We start from the raw sequence: 17621 nt of genomic DNA, 5'->3' as shown, positions 1-17621 counted from the left end.
TATTGCTAGTAGTGCCCTTTCCCTTCCCACACATACATGCATCCCTGCTCTGCACATTAAGATTTTTTGCTTGAGAAATATCCCTGACTGGGCGTATTAGCAAACCAAAAAGCAGATCAGCTGGCTGATAGCCACAATCAGGCCATGAAAATATTGACTGCATATTTATTTCCACGTTGACATAGGCATGTGCACTTCCAAAGAGGGGACTTCCTAATCCTCCCAAGGAGCATGGAGCCCAAAGATGCAGAACTGGCTACTCTATGGCTGGTTTAATTAAATGGCCATTGAAGGTGATGTAAATATCAGACTCCTCACTGTAGACGCCATTCTCCCTCTCTCGTTTAAACATTCTCACCCAGACCTCATCTCCTTCCTGCAGATCCAGCATGAGACTCTGGCTCTGCATGATGCTCCGTTCACTGGGCTGGGCATAGAGGATGGCCACCTCCTTGTCGTTCTTCATTAAGTGCAGGTATGTCTCTTTGAAGTTCCAGGTGTGGACGTTGAGGTTGAAGAAGTAGACCCCTGGCACATAGCAGAAGAATTTCCCTGTGAACATGTTGAAGTGTTGGTAGAGGTTCACGAACTCAGTGTCAAAAGTGACATGCTTGAAATAATCTGAGCTATGGAGGGGTTTCCTTCGGCCCACTGAAAAGGCAGCGTAATGTAGCTTGCAGGAGTTGCCTGGTGGGCCAACGTGGCCTTTCTGACCTTTTTGTCCATTATAACCACGTAGCCCTTGTTCTCCATCCTCTCCAGCCGCTCCGGCAACTCCTTCCTCTCCCATGTCACCTTTTTCACCTGTGATCACAAACAGAAGCTAAGTTTCAAACATGGGCACATGCAACACAAGCCACAGACACATCTGGTTGGAGACAGCCAGCATCCCAACTGGTAAAATACCACTCTTTTAATGGGGGCATTGAGAAACATTTGTCATCGCTAAATCACATCTAGATTTGGAGTCAGGAACATGATTGCCAGCAGCCCCCCAAAATGCTGCTAGGATATTTTCCATATGTTAACCATACAAAAATAAGATAGCCCGCTCTGATACATTATAGATTCATAGAGTCCAAAAGCAGAAGGGACCACTATGATCATCCAGTGTATGCAGTTTTACATTTGCATTATTATTTATGACCAGAATAGTAGAATGATTAAACTATAAAATTCAAAAGCACGTGGAAATTTTGACAGGAAGAGAAGGCTAGAGTCCTACTTTTTTTTCATTAGTTGAGCAATAATCTATGTTAATAGGAGAGCTGGATAGGTAGTGAGAACAATTTTTCATGGAACCTTTGGTAATCGCAAAGTAGAGCTTGCTTTTAGTATGTCCACACCTTTTTTCAGTCAAGTGACAAAGGTTTTTTTTTGTTGGTACAAATATATGCAGAATTTTTGACCCCTTAGCTGAGTGACTTATGATTTAGGTGACCAAGCACCTAGATTGAGTAAGAGACAGGATGGCAGAAAAAAAGGGATAAAAATATAGGGTGAAATCCTGGCCCCATTGACTTCAATGTATAAACAGTGTAGGCCTGTGAACCAGACCCATTTACATATATACAGTTCCATACATACAGTCTTTCTGTGGCAGAGAAGAAGGGGGAAACTATGGGTGTGGTTGATGGCAAAGAGAACGGAAAGTCCACATTTAATAGAGTCATATGTTTTAATGACAGAAGGGACCATTATAACCATCTAGTGTAACATGCATAACATAGAAACTCAGCCAATAATTCCTGTATCAAGCCCATCACTTCTCTTTGAGCTACACTACATCTTTTAGAATGTTATTCAGTCTTGATTAAAAGACCATATGTGATGGAGAATCCGCCACGTCCCTAGGTAAGTTGTTCCAATGGATAATTACCCTCAGTGTTAAAAATATGTGCCTGGTTTCTATTCTGAGTTTTTTTAGCTTTAATTTCCTGCCATTGGAGCTCATTCTGCCATCTCCTGGTAGATTAAAAAGCTGTCTACTATCAGACCTCTTTCCCACATATAGGTAGTTACGGAGTGTGATCAAGTTACCTCCTGACCTTGGATATATAGACTGAGCTGGATCGGTCCTTAAGTTATGAGTGTTTTCCACCCTGGAGGAGGAGCGTGGCATGTGAAGTCATGGTAAAGTGTCGAAATGTGATCCTCGGCTTGACTCACCTTTCAGGATGGTGATATCTATTGTGGGCTGAACTTTGGGCACTGAATAGGCAGGGTCTTTGCTCATCCGAGCGTATCGTGAAGAGACGACAGAGACTGGCTGTTCCGAAGGCCCACAACATCGCACACATGAAGGCCGCCGGGCTTCCCGTCTCAGCGAGCCCTTTCCTAGTAAGGCGCTGGCATTCACAGTGGATACCAAGAGCATCAGAAGCAGAGCACCCATCTTCAGCTGAGCCAGCTGGAGCAGAAGAGTAACAGGAATGGTTAATGTGGTGATGTAAGCCAGAGCAACCAATGACCATCTGTTCACTTACCTTAGGATACACTTCTTTTTATGATTTACTATGTTATATTGGTGTAGCACTTAGTCACGGATCGGGGACCCATTGCACTAGGCCTGTGTACACACCACAAAGAGATAGTACCTACCTCAGAGTTTATAAAACTAAGTGTATCTGAAGAGACAACGGATGGCTACAACATAAAGATTGGAGGGGTCACGACATAACAACGAGGTGGTGATTAGTGTAGTCAGTAGTGGGCACAGCACATCTACTGCACAGCCGTTGTCTAATCAATGTTTGCCAAAGGCTTTGGATGAAAAGCATCAAGTATTACTGACCATTTATTTATTTATGTGTTTATTTATTTATTATTGGTGCTATATGCTATTACCATCTCTAATTATTGCAATGCTAAAAGAATGCAAATTCAAATATAATGAGAGAGAGAGAGAGAGAGAGAGAGTGTGACTGACTGACTGATTTCAGAAAAGCCTTCAACTGGAAAAAGATATACAATATTTGCTCTGGATAACCTTCCTTTTAGCCTGTTCGTTAACCACGGTAAGACACAGGAAGCTGGGCAAGCAGATTTATGCTTTTATGATTACGTCTATTTGTTTGTTTGCTTGCTGCAGAATTCTGTGTAGGCTTCGTATTTGCATTGCAGAATATGTCTGCTGGAAAGCCAAACAGCCATAAGTGGCTGTTGCTTTGCACAAACACTGGCTCTTGAATTTTTATATTGATTTTTATACAGTATTGTTGGCAAGCTCCAAAGTCCTGAATTGCAAATGAAGAGTGAAGGGAACTGTAATAGACGGTGGAAAGGAGGAGACCTTCTAGCATAGAACTGTCAGTCTTCACACAAAGAATGGAAGCAGAAACATCACCTTAGAGTCCCAGCTGGCAAAAAATCACAGTCTCCATTGACTCCAGGGAAACTACACTTATTTTCACTAATGAAGGATCTGGCCGAAAGTGGCTTCATGCAAAAATTATACCCCTTGATCTCCAAGTCCATTGAAGTTCAAGAAAAGACTTCCATTGGCTTCAAAAGTCTTTAGATCAGGCACTTCATGAGCTCTTTAGTACCACAGGAACTCTTACTCAGTACTAGGGGAAGGTGGAAGAAGTGATGGATGGATGTCCCAGTTATGGGAAGTACATGATTTGCACAAAGATCCTGGCCACACTAGATTCCAAACCATGGTAAGCCAGGCTGATTTTCTGAGCTGGGGGGTCATTATGCCTTCGCCAGCCGGAGAATGGATTCATGTAGAGAACAGGGAATAGATTTTCACCAGGGTTGTATTGGTACTTTCTAAGAGACGTTTTCCTCTGTTTTGATTTATCCTCCAGGACGTATTGGAAACCACAATTCTTTATTATTCAGTTGTTCTGTTCAGTCTAACTCATGGTGAGACTTGATGAATGTTTATTAACATGCTCAACTAATTCTAGTCATTAGCATGAAAAGAAACAAACACCCATCCATTTGGAAGCAGTGAACAGTTTTTCATGAAATTTAGAATAATTTTAAAAGATTCTTTTTTATTCACAGTGTAACAGAAATCTGATTTTAGGGATCAGTGTTATAGAACAGGGTTCTCATTTTACACTAGCCACCCTTTACACCACTCTGGCCATGTAAAGGTGTAAGGGGGTCTTAGTGTAAATGAGAATCAGACCCCACGTAGGTGACCTATTGGACCACTATATCATGCTTAAATGGTGTCTGATTCAAGGCCTGACCTAAAGTTTACTGGACTACTGTATATGCTCAGCAGTATAAAGATCTGTATTAGCTTCACTCTATCTATAAGTTGTTCAGTACCAACTTAATTTCAGCCATAATTGAAGGTATTTAGCTCTTCTCAGGGTCTTGGCCTTCTAGTCAGTAACCATGGGTATATATTGTAGGACACAGTAATTTAAATCTCAAAGCATTGAGTTTAGGAGACAATTGCTTTATACCTGTTTTTAATACCTTAGTCAAGGAGAATCAGAGTATTCATTAAGAAAAATATGTCTAATGTGGCCAGAGATGGAAGACTCATAAATGTGCAGACATTAGCTCAAGTGATTAAAATATATTGTGCTTCTTAGGCAGAAGAATGGTGGTTGTAACTAAAAGGATTACCATGTGGGTTTTTTTCCCATTAAAAATTATTAAACTCATCCACTCTGTGACTTTAGTTTTTTTGAAGTCTCAGGAAAAAAAGCAGTGTTCTGGCTCTATGCATGTTATAACGCCACTGGGGAAATCAACAAAGTCCGTGTTTTCTGCCATGATCCATCACGAGTAAAAATGCGAGCATTTGGCTAGGATTTCCTTTTGCTATGAAAAACACAGTCAACTGTGAAAATAACCCATCCATAGGTTGAAGCTCTTAGAACTAAGCTAAAGAAAACATTTCCCTGTTGGGTCTTGCATTCTTGTGAAGCATATCCCAACATCGCTGGCAAGTTTTCAATCAAGGTTGGATTTTTTTTTTAAAGATCTACTTTAGGTCAGACAGGAATTAATTCAGGGGAGTTCTAGAATCTGTGTTTATATAGGAGGTCAGACTAAATGTCCACAATGGTTCCTTCTGGTCTAAAATCTATGAATCTATGAACTCCAGGAAATATATTTTCTCTCAGACCTATGGAGTTGGGGCCTCACCTAGGTTTTCTGCTGTGTATCTCAGCAAAAACAACGAGAGCCCTGTAGCACCTTAATGACTAACAAATTTCTGTGGGCATAAGCTTTCAGGGGCTGCAACCCACTTCGTCAGATGCATGAAGTGGAAACCACAGATAGGAAGTATATATATACATCCAGGGGTGAGAAACATAACAATGGGGAGGTGACTCCTATGGTACTGTCTCTGTGTGTATACCACTGCCCTCTTCAGGATGGAATTTTTAGACCTGATTTAAATCCTAATGGTAGAAACCTGTGTATCTGAATGACACATGGACCATGTATGTGGTTAGATGAGACCACCATGGTGTCTGAGCATGCACGTGGTTATAAATTGTTACAAGTAGAGAGGAGATGCAAAATAGAGAGAAGCAGGAACGAGGCAAATGGAGGGAGAGGAATAAACCAGCCTAATAAACCCACAGTAGAGAATTTTAAAATTTGAAAGCCATTCAGGATAAAGACACAGAGAAACCAAAGGAAAAAGAGAAATCAAGGAAGCAGAATGAGTGAATAAAGGGAGACCAAGCACTGAGTTACAGAGAAGCAATACTATTCAGATAGGGACAAATAAGAGATGAAAAGCAAGTCTAGAGATTGGATGGAAAAACCCATGAGAAACCTGGAGAAAGAGGCAAGTTAAAATACAAGAAAAGAAAAATGTAAAAAGGGAGATAAAGTCAAAACTGTAACAGCCATGCAGGAAATAGTTGTAGGGAGAGTTGTCTTTTTTCTCATTAAAGACAGTTATTGGGATCTTATTGTACCAAGATAGTCTTTTTTCTCTGAACAAGGCAGGTTTATCTTCTTCTGAAACAACGAACTGATTGTCATTAGCTTCACTTACAATAAAGATCTGGCAGTGCCTTCAGAAAATAAATCAAAATCCTGCACCAGAGGAATGTTTGTCCTACTTTCTGATACTGATCTGACGTGCTTGCTTGTGTCTAAAATGATATATTAGTTCAACAATGAATGCCCAGAGACTGCAAAGCGGATCTTTTTCCTATTTGATCGCCCTTCATGGTACCTCTTGAGAGAGATTCATTTTCGAAGCAGCAGGTCAGAAATAGAAGTACAAATTAGCTTATTTCTTTGCTGTGAAAAACACTTTCCTGCTATGAACATAAGAATCCTAAAATGTCTTGCTTATGAATTTCTATTTTCCCACTGAGTAGAAATCCCAGATATGGGATCATACACATGATCATCATGTTATTAACACCTATCACAGAATTAAAAAGAAAATATTGTATTTATCTGGTATTCTTAGCCTCTACTCGTTCTAGGAGGAGGTTCAAAGACAAAGGAGGACTTGTCCAAAATACAGTTCAGGGGTTTGCAACCTTCCTACCAAACAATAGCTTTCCTTAATTTTTGCTGAACCTTCAAAGACCCTAAAACAAAGGAGCAAAAATACAGTAAAACAACAAGCAAACAAAAACGGTATTTGGGAGACTTCTTGGAGAGAGGGACTCAACCCACAACATTTACATCTGGAACTGAACTCTCTCACATTTCAGGGAACTCACATCAGAAGGCCTGGGTCTGAATGTGAACTTTCCAAAGCTTCAAAAGTGTTTGGATCATGGTTTTTTAGATTTGGAACCAGATCTGATTTCTAGCCCAATTTTGCACATGTAACGGTTAAATAAGCTCTGAAAAAGTATCCAAATTTTGGGGGAGTTTGTCCATAGAGCACCCAACTTCTGAACCTTTTGAGGTTTGCCCATCGTTAATTCCTTACACACGAGATCCATGTTCCCTGATAGTAGAAGTGACGAAGCTGTGTATGTGATGGCGCTGATACTTCTTCATTACTAGCACTCCACATACTTCGATCTGTCAGGTTTTTATTATCAAGCTTTTGCTACTTTAAGGGGATGCTTCTTTTCAGCTAATTTGATTCCAAATAGCCACTTTCAATGAAAGAAAAAAAAACCTCTTGCTGTCTCTATAATACTCCCAAGGGCCCTGCTCTGAACCCAGGAAGTTCAGCATTAACACGCTCAAGTTCTTGTAGAAATGAAAACAAAACAAACAACACTGAAATTTCCTCCCATAATCGGCGGAATGAAACGTCTTTGGATGTTAAATGGGGATAGCTTCAAAATCTTGAGCAATTAAAGTGGATATTTAGAAACCATGAAATGATTCGACCATGATCTTTGGACTTCTGTTTTGATTCCTTTTTGTTAGTCTTGATAAACCAATAACAAAAATAACAAGAAAGTGGAATCTTGCTGCCTGTGAGACCACTTCATGGAGTTCAGCATCATGGAAGGACTCCAGGTAACTTCAATGGGCTTAGGATCAGGCTCTGTATGGACATGCTAAATGGGTCTGTGTTGGCGTCATTATAAAATCAGATTAGATGTGCTGTAGGAGTTAATTTAAATACAATAAGAACTCTAGACTGCTTAACTCAAATCAAGCCTTTTGCAAGGCTTGAAAAGGCCTGGTTTGCTTTTCTTGTCATTTTCCCCTCGCCCTCTGCACTTCTGACTAGGATGACAATGACAAAATAACATAAACGGTTCCTAAGGTATTTCTGTCCAGATCAGAGCAGGAAGTACTACAGTCTCATGAAAGTGTGTCTCCCCTATAGCAAATTCAACAGGGTCTGGAAAACATAAATGTCCAAACTTTTGTGTGCCTTTCCAAACAGAACCTGAAATCTGAACCTTTAATGGTGTGCACTGATCTCCCTTACATTGTCGGCAAAAGAGGTGTTGTATAAACAGCCTGGGCTGAATTTGATTTTCATTTTTGTATATAATTTTGAAAGATACCAATGTTTATTTTTAAAGAATTTTTAAAATTTTTATCTATTTAAATTTTCATTGTTGTGGGAAATTATGGGGGGATGTCAGACAATAGTTATTTAATGACAGTAGACATCGAGATTCAAAAAGTTAAAGCTTTATAACCATTAAAGCACAAATTGTAGTCATCCCATGTCAAAATATACAACATAAATATCCTTAAGCCAAATGCTAGTAAGTTCTCAAGCAGCATTTCTCTTACTGTGCCTATATCTGTATATTTTTATTATTATCAGTGGAACTACTTTGTCCTGGGTTTGTGTGGTGAAATTGATGTTTACTGATAAAATTCTAATCCTTCCAAGCCTATGTATAAACTGGATCAGAAGGTTTTTTCACAATCCAGGGACCCTGCTGTATGGTAACGATTATGCTCAGGTCAGTGATCCTTGATAAACTATTTAAACACACAGTAATATGGTGACCTGTCTTACATACGAACTGATTAGTTTTTTACCTGTCACGAACGACTTAGGTTCAAAGTTCGGTTCTTTTTCCAGCAGCACTTAAGGCACTGTGAGGAGCTGAGTTCCTTTTACCACACAAGCCTTTAGATACCATCAGGTGTTGCAAGGAAACACACAAACCACTAGTTCAAGTTTGGGGAACTAAAGGAAGGAGGATACGGGTTTCCCTTCCTGTGTATGGTGTTTTTTTGTTTTTTTTTTTAATTAAACTCAACTGGTGACATTGCTGCAATTAGAGATGGGCCCAGGAAGCTTTCAAGTTTGGATCCAGGTCTTTGATTTGGCTCATGGTCTAGTTAGAGTCCAACCTGAGATTCAGAGTTTTGCTTTAGGCTTGTGTCTTGTTTATTTATAGGACACATTCTTTGTGTTTGGGCTTTTTAATGACACTCAGCCCTGTAGTACTGGAGCACCTCATAAATATTAATTGATGAGCAGGGAAGTATGGTTATTCCTCTTTCATAAGGCCAACATTTACAGCAACGTCTTCTGATTGGGTGCTTCGGTTTTTGGAAGTCTATTGGGAGAGAGCGTGGGCCTGATTTTTCAGAATTGTCGAGTGCCCAAAATTCCAGCTGAAGCCACTGGGGGGGCTCAGAAAGTCAGGCTCTACGTGTCAAATCTGAGGCATCTGAATTGCACAAGGTCAAACAGTAAGTTTGTGGCATAGCTGAGAATTGGATTCCAGATTTCCTGAGTCTCAACCTAGTGCTTTGACCACGAGTCCACCCTTCCTCTCCAGATAAGGTGGTATAACTCATCAGATAATAAAGGATAACATTGAATGTGTGCATGCAGCAGGGTCAGCTTTAATGAACATGTCTGTTTCTTTTGGTTCTAGACAGGCGCATCACACACACGGTGCTAGAGTCTGTCTGAACATAGATTTTTTAAAAAAATAATAAAGTGAATGACATGCAAGAAAGGGAGGGGAGATTAATAGCAAAATGAACAACTCACACTCCTCCAATCTGACCACTCAGTTCTGTTTCTCAGCCTGGAGAAAGGGAATCTCTGCAGCTTTTACAAGAGGCAATAGGTCTAGTGGATATGGGGCACAGTATTCTGGAGACATGGATTAAATTCCTGGCTTTGGCACAGGCTTTTTGTGACCTTGGCCAATATTTAAGCTACCCTATGCCTCAGTTTCACCTCTGTAAAATGGTGATCATACTTTCTTTGCGCACATGGGTGTTGTGAGGATAAAATCCAATCATAATGGGTGGTGTTTTATGAAGGCCATATAAGTAGGTAGATCTATTCCTGAGTCACAGAATGTCTGTTTAAATTTCTGCTAGTACAGCCTTTCCCACTTATTCTTAGGATTTTTCCTGGTCTCTTAAAAAAGCAGTTCTAAGACTATCTTACCTTTAACTTACTGAGCAGCTTAAGCCACTGCCCAATTCACTGATGATAAACATCCTCAATTAAAAACCCAGTTGCTGACTTAAGATAAAGATCCCTCTTGTATGATAAAGCTGGAAAATACACAGAGATTTGTTGTGCTGCAGGCTTTCAAATTGATCCGAGGATGGAACCCCCTTCTAGGAGCAGAAATGTGCCATCTGCGCTACCTTTTTTATCTTCTGTCTTCTTGAATGTCCCCAGCATTGGCTCACAGGTTCCCTACTCGTGGTGAAAAGGGCTGGAAGCAAAGATCTTTAGGGCTGTTATACTGTAAACACTCAACTCTCTTTTGGAAGTGATTTGATTTTGCTGGAGGATCTAAAGTTTCTTCTTCGATGATTTATTATGCAAAGGTCTTGACACTCTCCAGAGCAGTTAGCACTGAGTGGTCTACAAATCCAAACAGCTCAATGTTCGAATATAGATATTCAGGTCGGCCTGTAAAGACCTATGATTTTTTACGTATATTCTTATCAGTTAGCTAGTTACAGGGGTATAAAAACAAAGAATCAAAATCACAGGCCGCCTGTCTATGGGCCTTCTCTCACTGTGACAGTCTGAGGCCTTGTACTTTGACTAAGCAAAACCAAAAGCATCAGGGGCAGCCATAAACTGGGAAGCGTGCAGTTACATCCATCACGTTCCAAACAAATTACATTAAAACAAGGTAATATCAGGCTGTTTAGAAGGTGATACCGTCTAACCCTTCCAGATAAAGGAAAGACCCTAGAATGCTTAAAGAAAACTTTGTTTAATAGCATTCTGTCTGGGTTTTAAACACTTGTCCACAGTTGTGGTTGTAGAATCTACACTTCGTATTGTTTGGTCATTATGGTACCCACTGTTCTGATAATTTCTGTCTGATTCGTTGGTTGTTTCTGTCTGTCCCATAACTAATTGTAATCAATTAAGGTAGTGGGGTATGATTGGTCAGAGAATTATGCAGCATTATGCTAGGATCAGTTAAAGAATTACCTTGTAATATTTTTTTTAAATGATTGATTAAGATACATTATAAAAACTGGTCAAACAGGAAGTAGGGGTAGGAAAAATCACTGGCGTGAAGAATTGGAATTTACACTTGTCTTCTTATCCCAATAAACCCATTGTATTGCCGGCTGCTGGACTCTGAACTTCTGCTTCTGTCAATGAACCAAGAACTGTGCGGGGGAGGCTTACCACTCAGCAATTTCTTCTCCTGGCCATGTCTGGTGGTGCAGTGGGTGGGCAGCCATTCTTTGAAACTATAGCATAGTTCTGAGACGGACTTTAATTCCTCAGCACACACTGAGTTTTAATTAACATTCCTGCAGCCCTGAATTGACTTACAAATTTGCGAAGAGGAAGAGTTAGATGCAGAGAGGGAATGTGGTTTAAAATACCTATGTTATTCATAGCTTTTTGCAGATGCCCCACTGGGAACTCCCTCTGGTCACGATGTTTTCAAAACATTTTGGGATTAATCTGAGGAAGATTTCTTAGCAGCGCAAGCGGAATCTAAATTGGTTGAAAGCCTTTTAATGCTGCAGCTTATAACTTCCTCACTTTGACTGAGTACATGCAGATACATACACAAAGGGTTCCTCAGGGCACGAAGCAAAGCCCTAGGCTGGTGGCCACCAAAAACTGGGGTAGTTTGGATCTGCATCTTAACACTGCAGAAACTTGGATTAGACCAAAACTCACTGACTGGTTGGTCCCTCCTTTTATAATGGGCTAAACAAAAGGTTGAATCCAAACTTTGAAGCTCAACGAGTTTTTAACCCAATTCCTAACAAAAGGGTTCAAATTATTCTGTTGTTATATTTATATCTCGGTAATTCAGGTCAGGTGTAAACAGACATAACTCCACTGTGATCTAAGAAGTACCATCTGGTTTTAAACCAGGTGTCAATTGCCCTCCGGTTCACGAATAATTTGGGACCTTAAACAGTTATTTTTACTTACTAAAGAAATAAAATCCCCTTTCCAGTTCACCTTTCCCCCGAGCAGTATCTGGAGTGTGCGTCCAAAGTTGCCACTTGCCAAGAACATGATTGCAATGGATTGGAAATGGCCATGCTTTTTACTGGGCGGGTCCTTGAAAGGAATCCCATTTTCACAGCATGTCCAGACAATGATTCAGCCCTGCTTTGTAGAGAGAGGAGACAAGTTACAGCTAAGTAATATTCAGGGCAACTGCCCCTACGAAGCAAAGCAACTGACAAACCTGACTGTGCCTTATGCTCCTTTCTGCTTTGCTGGTGGAAAAATAGTTCGTGTCGGTGACTCACCAGCAATGAGTCAGCTGCTATTTGGACTTCCTTGGTTCCAGCTAAATGCTGAAATAGCGAGGAGGGGTTGTTTGTGTTTTTCAGTGACTAAAGTGTTTTCATGGCATGAATTGAGGGGGCACAGCTGCATGGCACCAGTACCGGTTTCAAATCACCACGCTTGTGCTACCTGTGGAACAGCTGAGAATGGAGGCTGAGTGCCATGTGACTGTCTGTCTGTTTTCTCTTTCAAGCCATGCGACCTGCACTGCTGTTACTACTACTAAATAATAATAATAATAATTAATAACTGATTCCGGTCTCTCTCTCCCCTGAGCCACACCGACACCACAATTGATTCCCGGCTGAGGCTAAGAAAAAAAAGCACAATCAAAACTGTTGTGATTCTCATGCAAACTGGAGAAGCCGAATTTCTAGTTGTGGTTATTGTTTCCATGCCTGCAGGAGACTCTAAGGATAGCTCCTGTCTGGCCCCTCTCTCCTCCATCACATCTGTTCTGCAGACTAGAACAGCTGACAGTCCCCATAGCTAAGGAGGCTTTCAGAAACAACAGCAAGCACAGGCGGCTGGGGCCCTAGCTGTATACAACAGGCTTATAGTGACTATTTCACCACTTACCAAAAACAAACAATAGTAAAAAATAGCCTCACGCCTTGATGTCAGTGGTGACTAATGAAACAACATCATTAAGTGGGAACAAATCAGAGCCAGTTCAATGACACTCTCTGGAAAGACCATGCTCTTACTCTCATTATTTGGCATGTCGCGGAAAGTGAGACAAAGTAGCATGGCCACCCCTTTATAGTGACTCACGAGAACGACCTGCAGCCACTGGATGGGAGCAGTTCTTACTCCAGATTGATATTTTGTCCATCTATGTAGATCCATTGAACTTACCTTGTGACTCAAAATCCTCTTCTCCTTAGTTTCCTTGCTGTTGCCTAGAGAGCTTCATAATATAAAAGCCCCTGTTCATTCAGCCGTTGGTCTGGTGGCTTCTGTTGCTGCAGCTTCCTTGCTGGTGTCCAAAGGAAACAGTGAGTGTCGGTCCAACTTCTTATGAAACTCAGCAGCTACAGTGCAGGCAGTTTGCAAGTGATCTTTCTTTGCTGCTTGTTTTCATCAAAATGTGCTCGATTGGACCCCTGCTTTCTCGCTTTGCTGGAGCCTTCTTCGCATTTGAAGGAAGTCCGTCAGGCTGCACCGCTCCTCTCACCACAACAGAAATGAAGAATAAAGAAAACCCAAACAAAACCCACAACTGGCCCTCGTGGCCAGAAGGAAGATGAAAGTGCTAGAAACACATGAAACTAATTATCCTTTGGTAGACTCAGCATCTTCTCAGGGGGGAAAAAGTCAGCTCTGTCTTTTATGCACCGGGTATAACGGTGAGAAAAGCACCCATCAGGTTCTACAATGTAATCCGCAGCTTCCCTTGACTTTAACCAGGAGGTGCTGCCCAAGAAGAACAAATCCCAGCATGCAAAGCACCCAAGCTGCTTGGATCAAGATTCATGCAGGGTTCAGGCGCACATGACCTATACCATATTCTCTGCGGGATGCACTTACATATTTAAAAAAAAAAAAGGAAGAGGAGGATGGACTCTTCTTAACATTCAATATTGGATTATAATTTCTTTACAATAATCCTGCTACCTCCAAAAATAACCCCAAAGCATTAGAGTGGTAATGAACAGCTGCAGGATGTCACTTATGCTGTATATTGCTCCTAAACTATCGTTGGCTCATACCAGGGGGAGGAAGGGAAGATGGAATATATGGCATGAGTAAAGTGGCTGAATCTTTTTATCCATTAGTTTCTGGACTGTTTTTCAATCTTGCCTGTTTCCTAAATAAATGTGGGTTAGGTTTATAATATAGTGATTGTAATTACACTGAAAGGACAACATAATCACACTGCGGTTTTGCTTTTCAGCTGGTAATCACCTCCATTTCAAAGAAGCGGAAAGTCAACTACATGACTGAATTACTTATTATTCTGATGTTATTCTCCATTACATTAAAATAACCCCTTCCTTAAAGACACATGGAAGTTGCAAAGTCAAGCAAGTTAGGAAATGGCACAGTTTCAGGTTCCCCAGACATTCGACGGCTGAACTGTTTTTGCTGAACTGGCCTAAAAAATCCAGCTTTCGCAGAAAACCGGCATGGAACACTTCAGGCCAAGCAGTTGAAATTTGTCAAAGGTATATATGCAGCTGGAAACAGGATCTTACAATGCAAAGTGTCAGGCACCCGTAACCATATGCGTTGCTACCTGTGCCACCTATAATAAATATACTGCTCCTGTGTTGGTAGACTGTTCCAACACTCTCCCACGCACTCTCTTCACAGCCTCCCGCCCATCCTACCCTCCAAGCTCCTCTGCTTCCTCCCCTCCTACCTGTAGCCCCCAGCCTACACCTTTCAATGTCCCTCCTTTCCTTTGTCTCTCTGTCTCATCAGCCCCACCCTAACAAATCCCCACCCAAAGAATTAAAAGGGAAACAAACAACAACAGCACCACCAGAAACATCCCAAAGTCAAGGGACTAACACAACATTTGCAGACCATCACATTGTTCACTCTGCTTGTGTTTTCTATCCCTTTCCTCTACTTGTTGTGGGTCTTGCCGGTTTAGATTGTGAGCACTCTGTGGTAGGAACTGTCTTCTGCTTTGTACAGCACAACGGGAGCTTTGTTCTTGGTCCATACGCACTACCAAAATACAGATAGCTAATATTAGAAACTAGGGATATGAACTACATTGTAGTTATTGTCAGTCACGCAGTGAACTTTGTGGTTATATGGATCATTGGTAGGTACAGGCATTGTGATGTCTAACCACGGTGTAATTTTCCTGTAATTGTTGCGTAATTACAGGCACTGTATTATACAATGCAACCCTGGTTTGTTTACTGATTTGTCTAGTCTTGGATTAAATTAGTAATGGGTTGGTTCTCTGGTCTTTTTCGGGTGTGGCGAAAGGGGAACTGGAGTGCCTGCATTGGGGGGGGGGAGGTCAGTAGGCGTGGTAAGACCAGTCCAAAAGAAAGAAGTGCTGGCACATCACTTGCTGAATGGTCTAGCTCTGTGGGTGCACGTTCTGTCCTCCTGCCAGCACTGTGCATTCAGCTCCTCTCAGCAGGGAAGCAAAGCATTGAATCGTGCATATGGCACTCCCCGAGCACTTCAGAGAGCAGGGCTGCTGTACATTTCGGCCCTCCCCGCGCACACAGTAGCAAAGAAGATAAACGGTGGAGCACGACATGACTTGCTGATGTGCGCTGGAGTGGGGCGGGCCCTCGGCCAGAAGATATGGAAGCAGCAGCAGTTGCACAGGATGGTATTTTCCATAGCTCTCTGAAGGCAGGGTCACATCTCTCTGAGCAGCAAGGGCCCAGCCAATGCATTGAGAGTGCAATAAGGATTCCACATCTCCACTGGATTAGACTTTGCATGAGGCTAAGACCCTGTAGGCCGCTGTCCTGTTACTACATAACTTCGGTCATGTTGGTTTGTTACCATACGCTGTAAATCAGCGTGGGATGGATGCCTTTACAAACTTCTGTGGGGCAGGGGATGAACACACAAAACTAGAAGTGGATCAGGGTTATTTAGAAAATGCCTATTAAATCTCATAGGCCATCACATTGAGCTATCTATTTTAGGATGTGTGTGTGTCAGCATTCAGCCCCGGTAGCCACATGTCACAGAGCGGGCACTGAGGAAGGCTGAAGGGCAGCAGATTGACATTTTTAGTTCTCATTGTCTTTGTCAGCCGCTGCATATTAAGTGGCAGAACAAGATCAGCCGTGTGAATATTAATAGCTGAACCAAGCAACTGCTTCCATCAGCACTGGTTCAACTTTCTGGGCATGGACATATTGTTAGGATGGAAGGACTTTTGAATCATGAAGCATGTTTGTCAAGAAATGACGCTATGCTGCCAGCAATCACATGGTCACCAAGTGCTTTGGTGGTGTGATAAGATTGCCAATGATGGACATAGGCTGAACATCTACCAGACTGTCTGAAGAAACCTAGCTAGAGATTGATTCAGGTGGTGCTCAGTCTGCAAAGAGACTACATCCCTTTGGGTTTTGCCTTGATGATGATAATTCATCTTCAGCTGGACTATTGGCATACATAATGCTCTGTGCGTCTTTGCAGGATCATGGCCTTTGTGCTTCCCAGGTGAAGTAAACAGAGGAAGTGAGGTCCCTTGATGACTTGGCAGAATCTTCTGCTCTTCTCCCTTCCTCTGTTATCAGATGCTCCGGTTAATATTTATAAGTAACACATAATTAATACATAACCATGAAATCTGTCCACACCAAGGACCTATGCAATTTACAGTGACTGGGTGTAAACATTGATGTCTTCGCTGTGTCTTTATTAGGAAAAGCACAAAATCAAACTAACAGGAAGGATGGATGGGTTTTGGTTAAAGCTCTGAGCTGGAACTTGACAGATCTGGGTTCAGGTTGTGGTTCTGCCACAAACTGCTTGTCCGACATTAGACAAGCCCTGTATCTCTCCGTTCCCCATCGGTACAATGGAGATAATATTTTATGTCTGTCTTGCCTATTTAGTATAAGTTCTTCAGGGCAGGAAATGTCTCTTACTGTTCTTACTGTTATTTGCAGCACATAGCACAATGAGGCTTCAATCTTGGTTGGAGCTCTCTCTAATAAAAATGATCTTTTGTGTTAATACAAAAATACAGACTATAATCAATAGATTTTAGGCAATGTAAAGGCTGTTTAGTGCCCTGGGAACTCCTTTAGCTGAACAGAAATTGGCAAAGACAGAGTAAGCCTTAGACAGATATTTTTATTTTCTAACTTCAAGCTTTGTAGACAAGGAAAACTGTTATGGTAACCAGTATCTGGCACCAGAACGGTTCTCTCCAGACTAAACAGTTCCTTTGCCTACTGAATCTGCCTCCTAGTTTTTCTGAATAATAATCTGATTCAAGGAAGGTGAATATTTCTGTTTACAAAGTTGATTTAATAAAGCTTGGCTTTCGCCCACGCAGAGGGCGTCTTTAAGAACAAAAAAATCAGCTTCACAAACTGTACTAGTCTTGCAGCAAATTAATAAGAAACTCCATATAATTTACAGTAATGAGTTTTTCAGGACATGCTGCACTGAGTGTCCTTCCAAAAACTGTGCTCCTTCTCTCTTCTCTTTTTTATGTGTCGAGTTTGAGGAGGCTATTGCAATGCATTTTAGCTAAAAAGTCGGGAGAGATTCAGTGAGGCTCAGCTGGAAAATACACATCAGTAGGTTTACATTTTCAAGAGAGCAAGAAAATGCTCCACTTGCAAGTCGTCATATGTTCTCTTTGCAGCCACTGCCTGGCAGGACTGCTTTCATCTAATGGAAAATAAATGTCTTTTTCTAGATAGGAAAAAAAGGCAGTTGATTAAATTCTGAGATGCTGTTGAAGATACTGTGTTCAGCTTAAAGAAATGTAACTTTTGCCCACTTGAGCTGGAGG

At 41.4% G+C, this 17621-nt stretch overlaps 1 protein-coding gene across 1 annotated transcript; it reads right to left on the bottom strand.

The window, feature by feature from the left end:
* Positions 1-256: 256 nt before the first annotated feature.
* On the bottom strand, positions 257-2395 carry C1QTNF8 (C1q and TNF related 8). The gene is made up of 2 exons (XM_067534157.1): positions 2170-2395; positions 257-804 (listed from the first exon to the last, which is right to left on the bottom strand). Exons 1-2 carry the CDS (start codon positions 2393-2395, stop codon positions 257-259), a joined length of 774 nt encoding a protein of 257 aa, XP_067390258.1.
* Between the last annotated feature and the right edge of the window lie 15226 nt (positions 2396-17621).

The sequence above is a fragment of the Emydura macquarii genome, unplaced genomic scaffold (assembly GCF_026122565.2).
Source record: "Emydura macquarii macquarii isolate MOO-44397 ecotype Brisbane River unplaced genomic scaffold, CSIRO-AGI_Emac_v2 contig_3390, whole genome shotgun sequence".
Classification (NCBI taxonomy): Eukaryota; Metazoa; Chordata; order Testudines; family Chelidae; genus Emydura; species Emydura macquarii.
Note: the sequence above shows the minus strand (reverse complement) of the source record. Positions and strands in the feature narration are given on the sequence as shown.

Bases quoted from the DNA above. Each gene is read 5' to 3' on its own strand.
- C1QTNF8 (XM_067534157.1), bottom strand. From the start codon at position 2,395: ATGGGTGCTCTGCTTCTGATGCTCTTGGTATCCACTGTGAATGCCAGC. The intron at 805-2,169 runs GTGAGTCAAGCC...TTGTGATCACAG, and splicing joins AGATATCACCATCCTGAAAG to GTGAAAAAGGTGACATGGGA.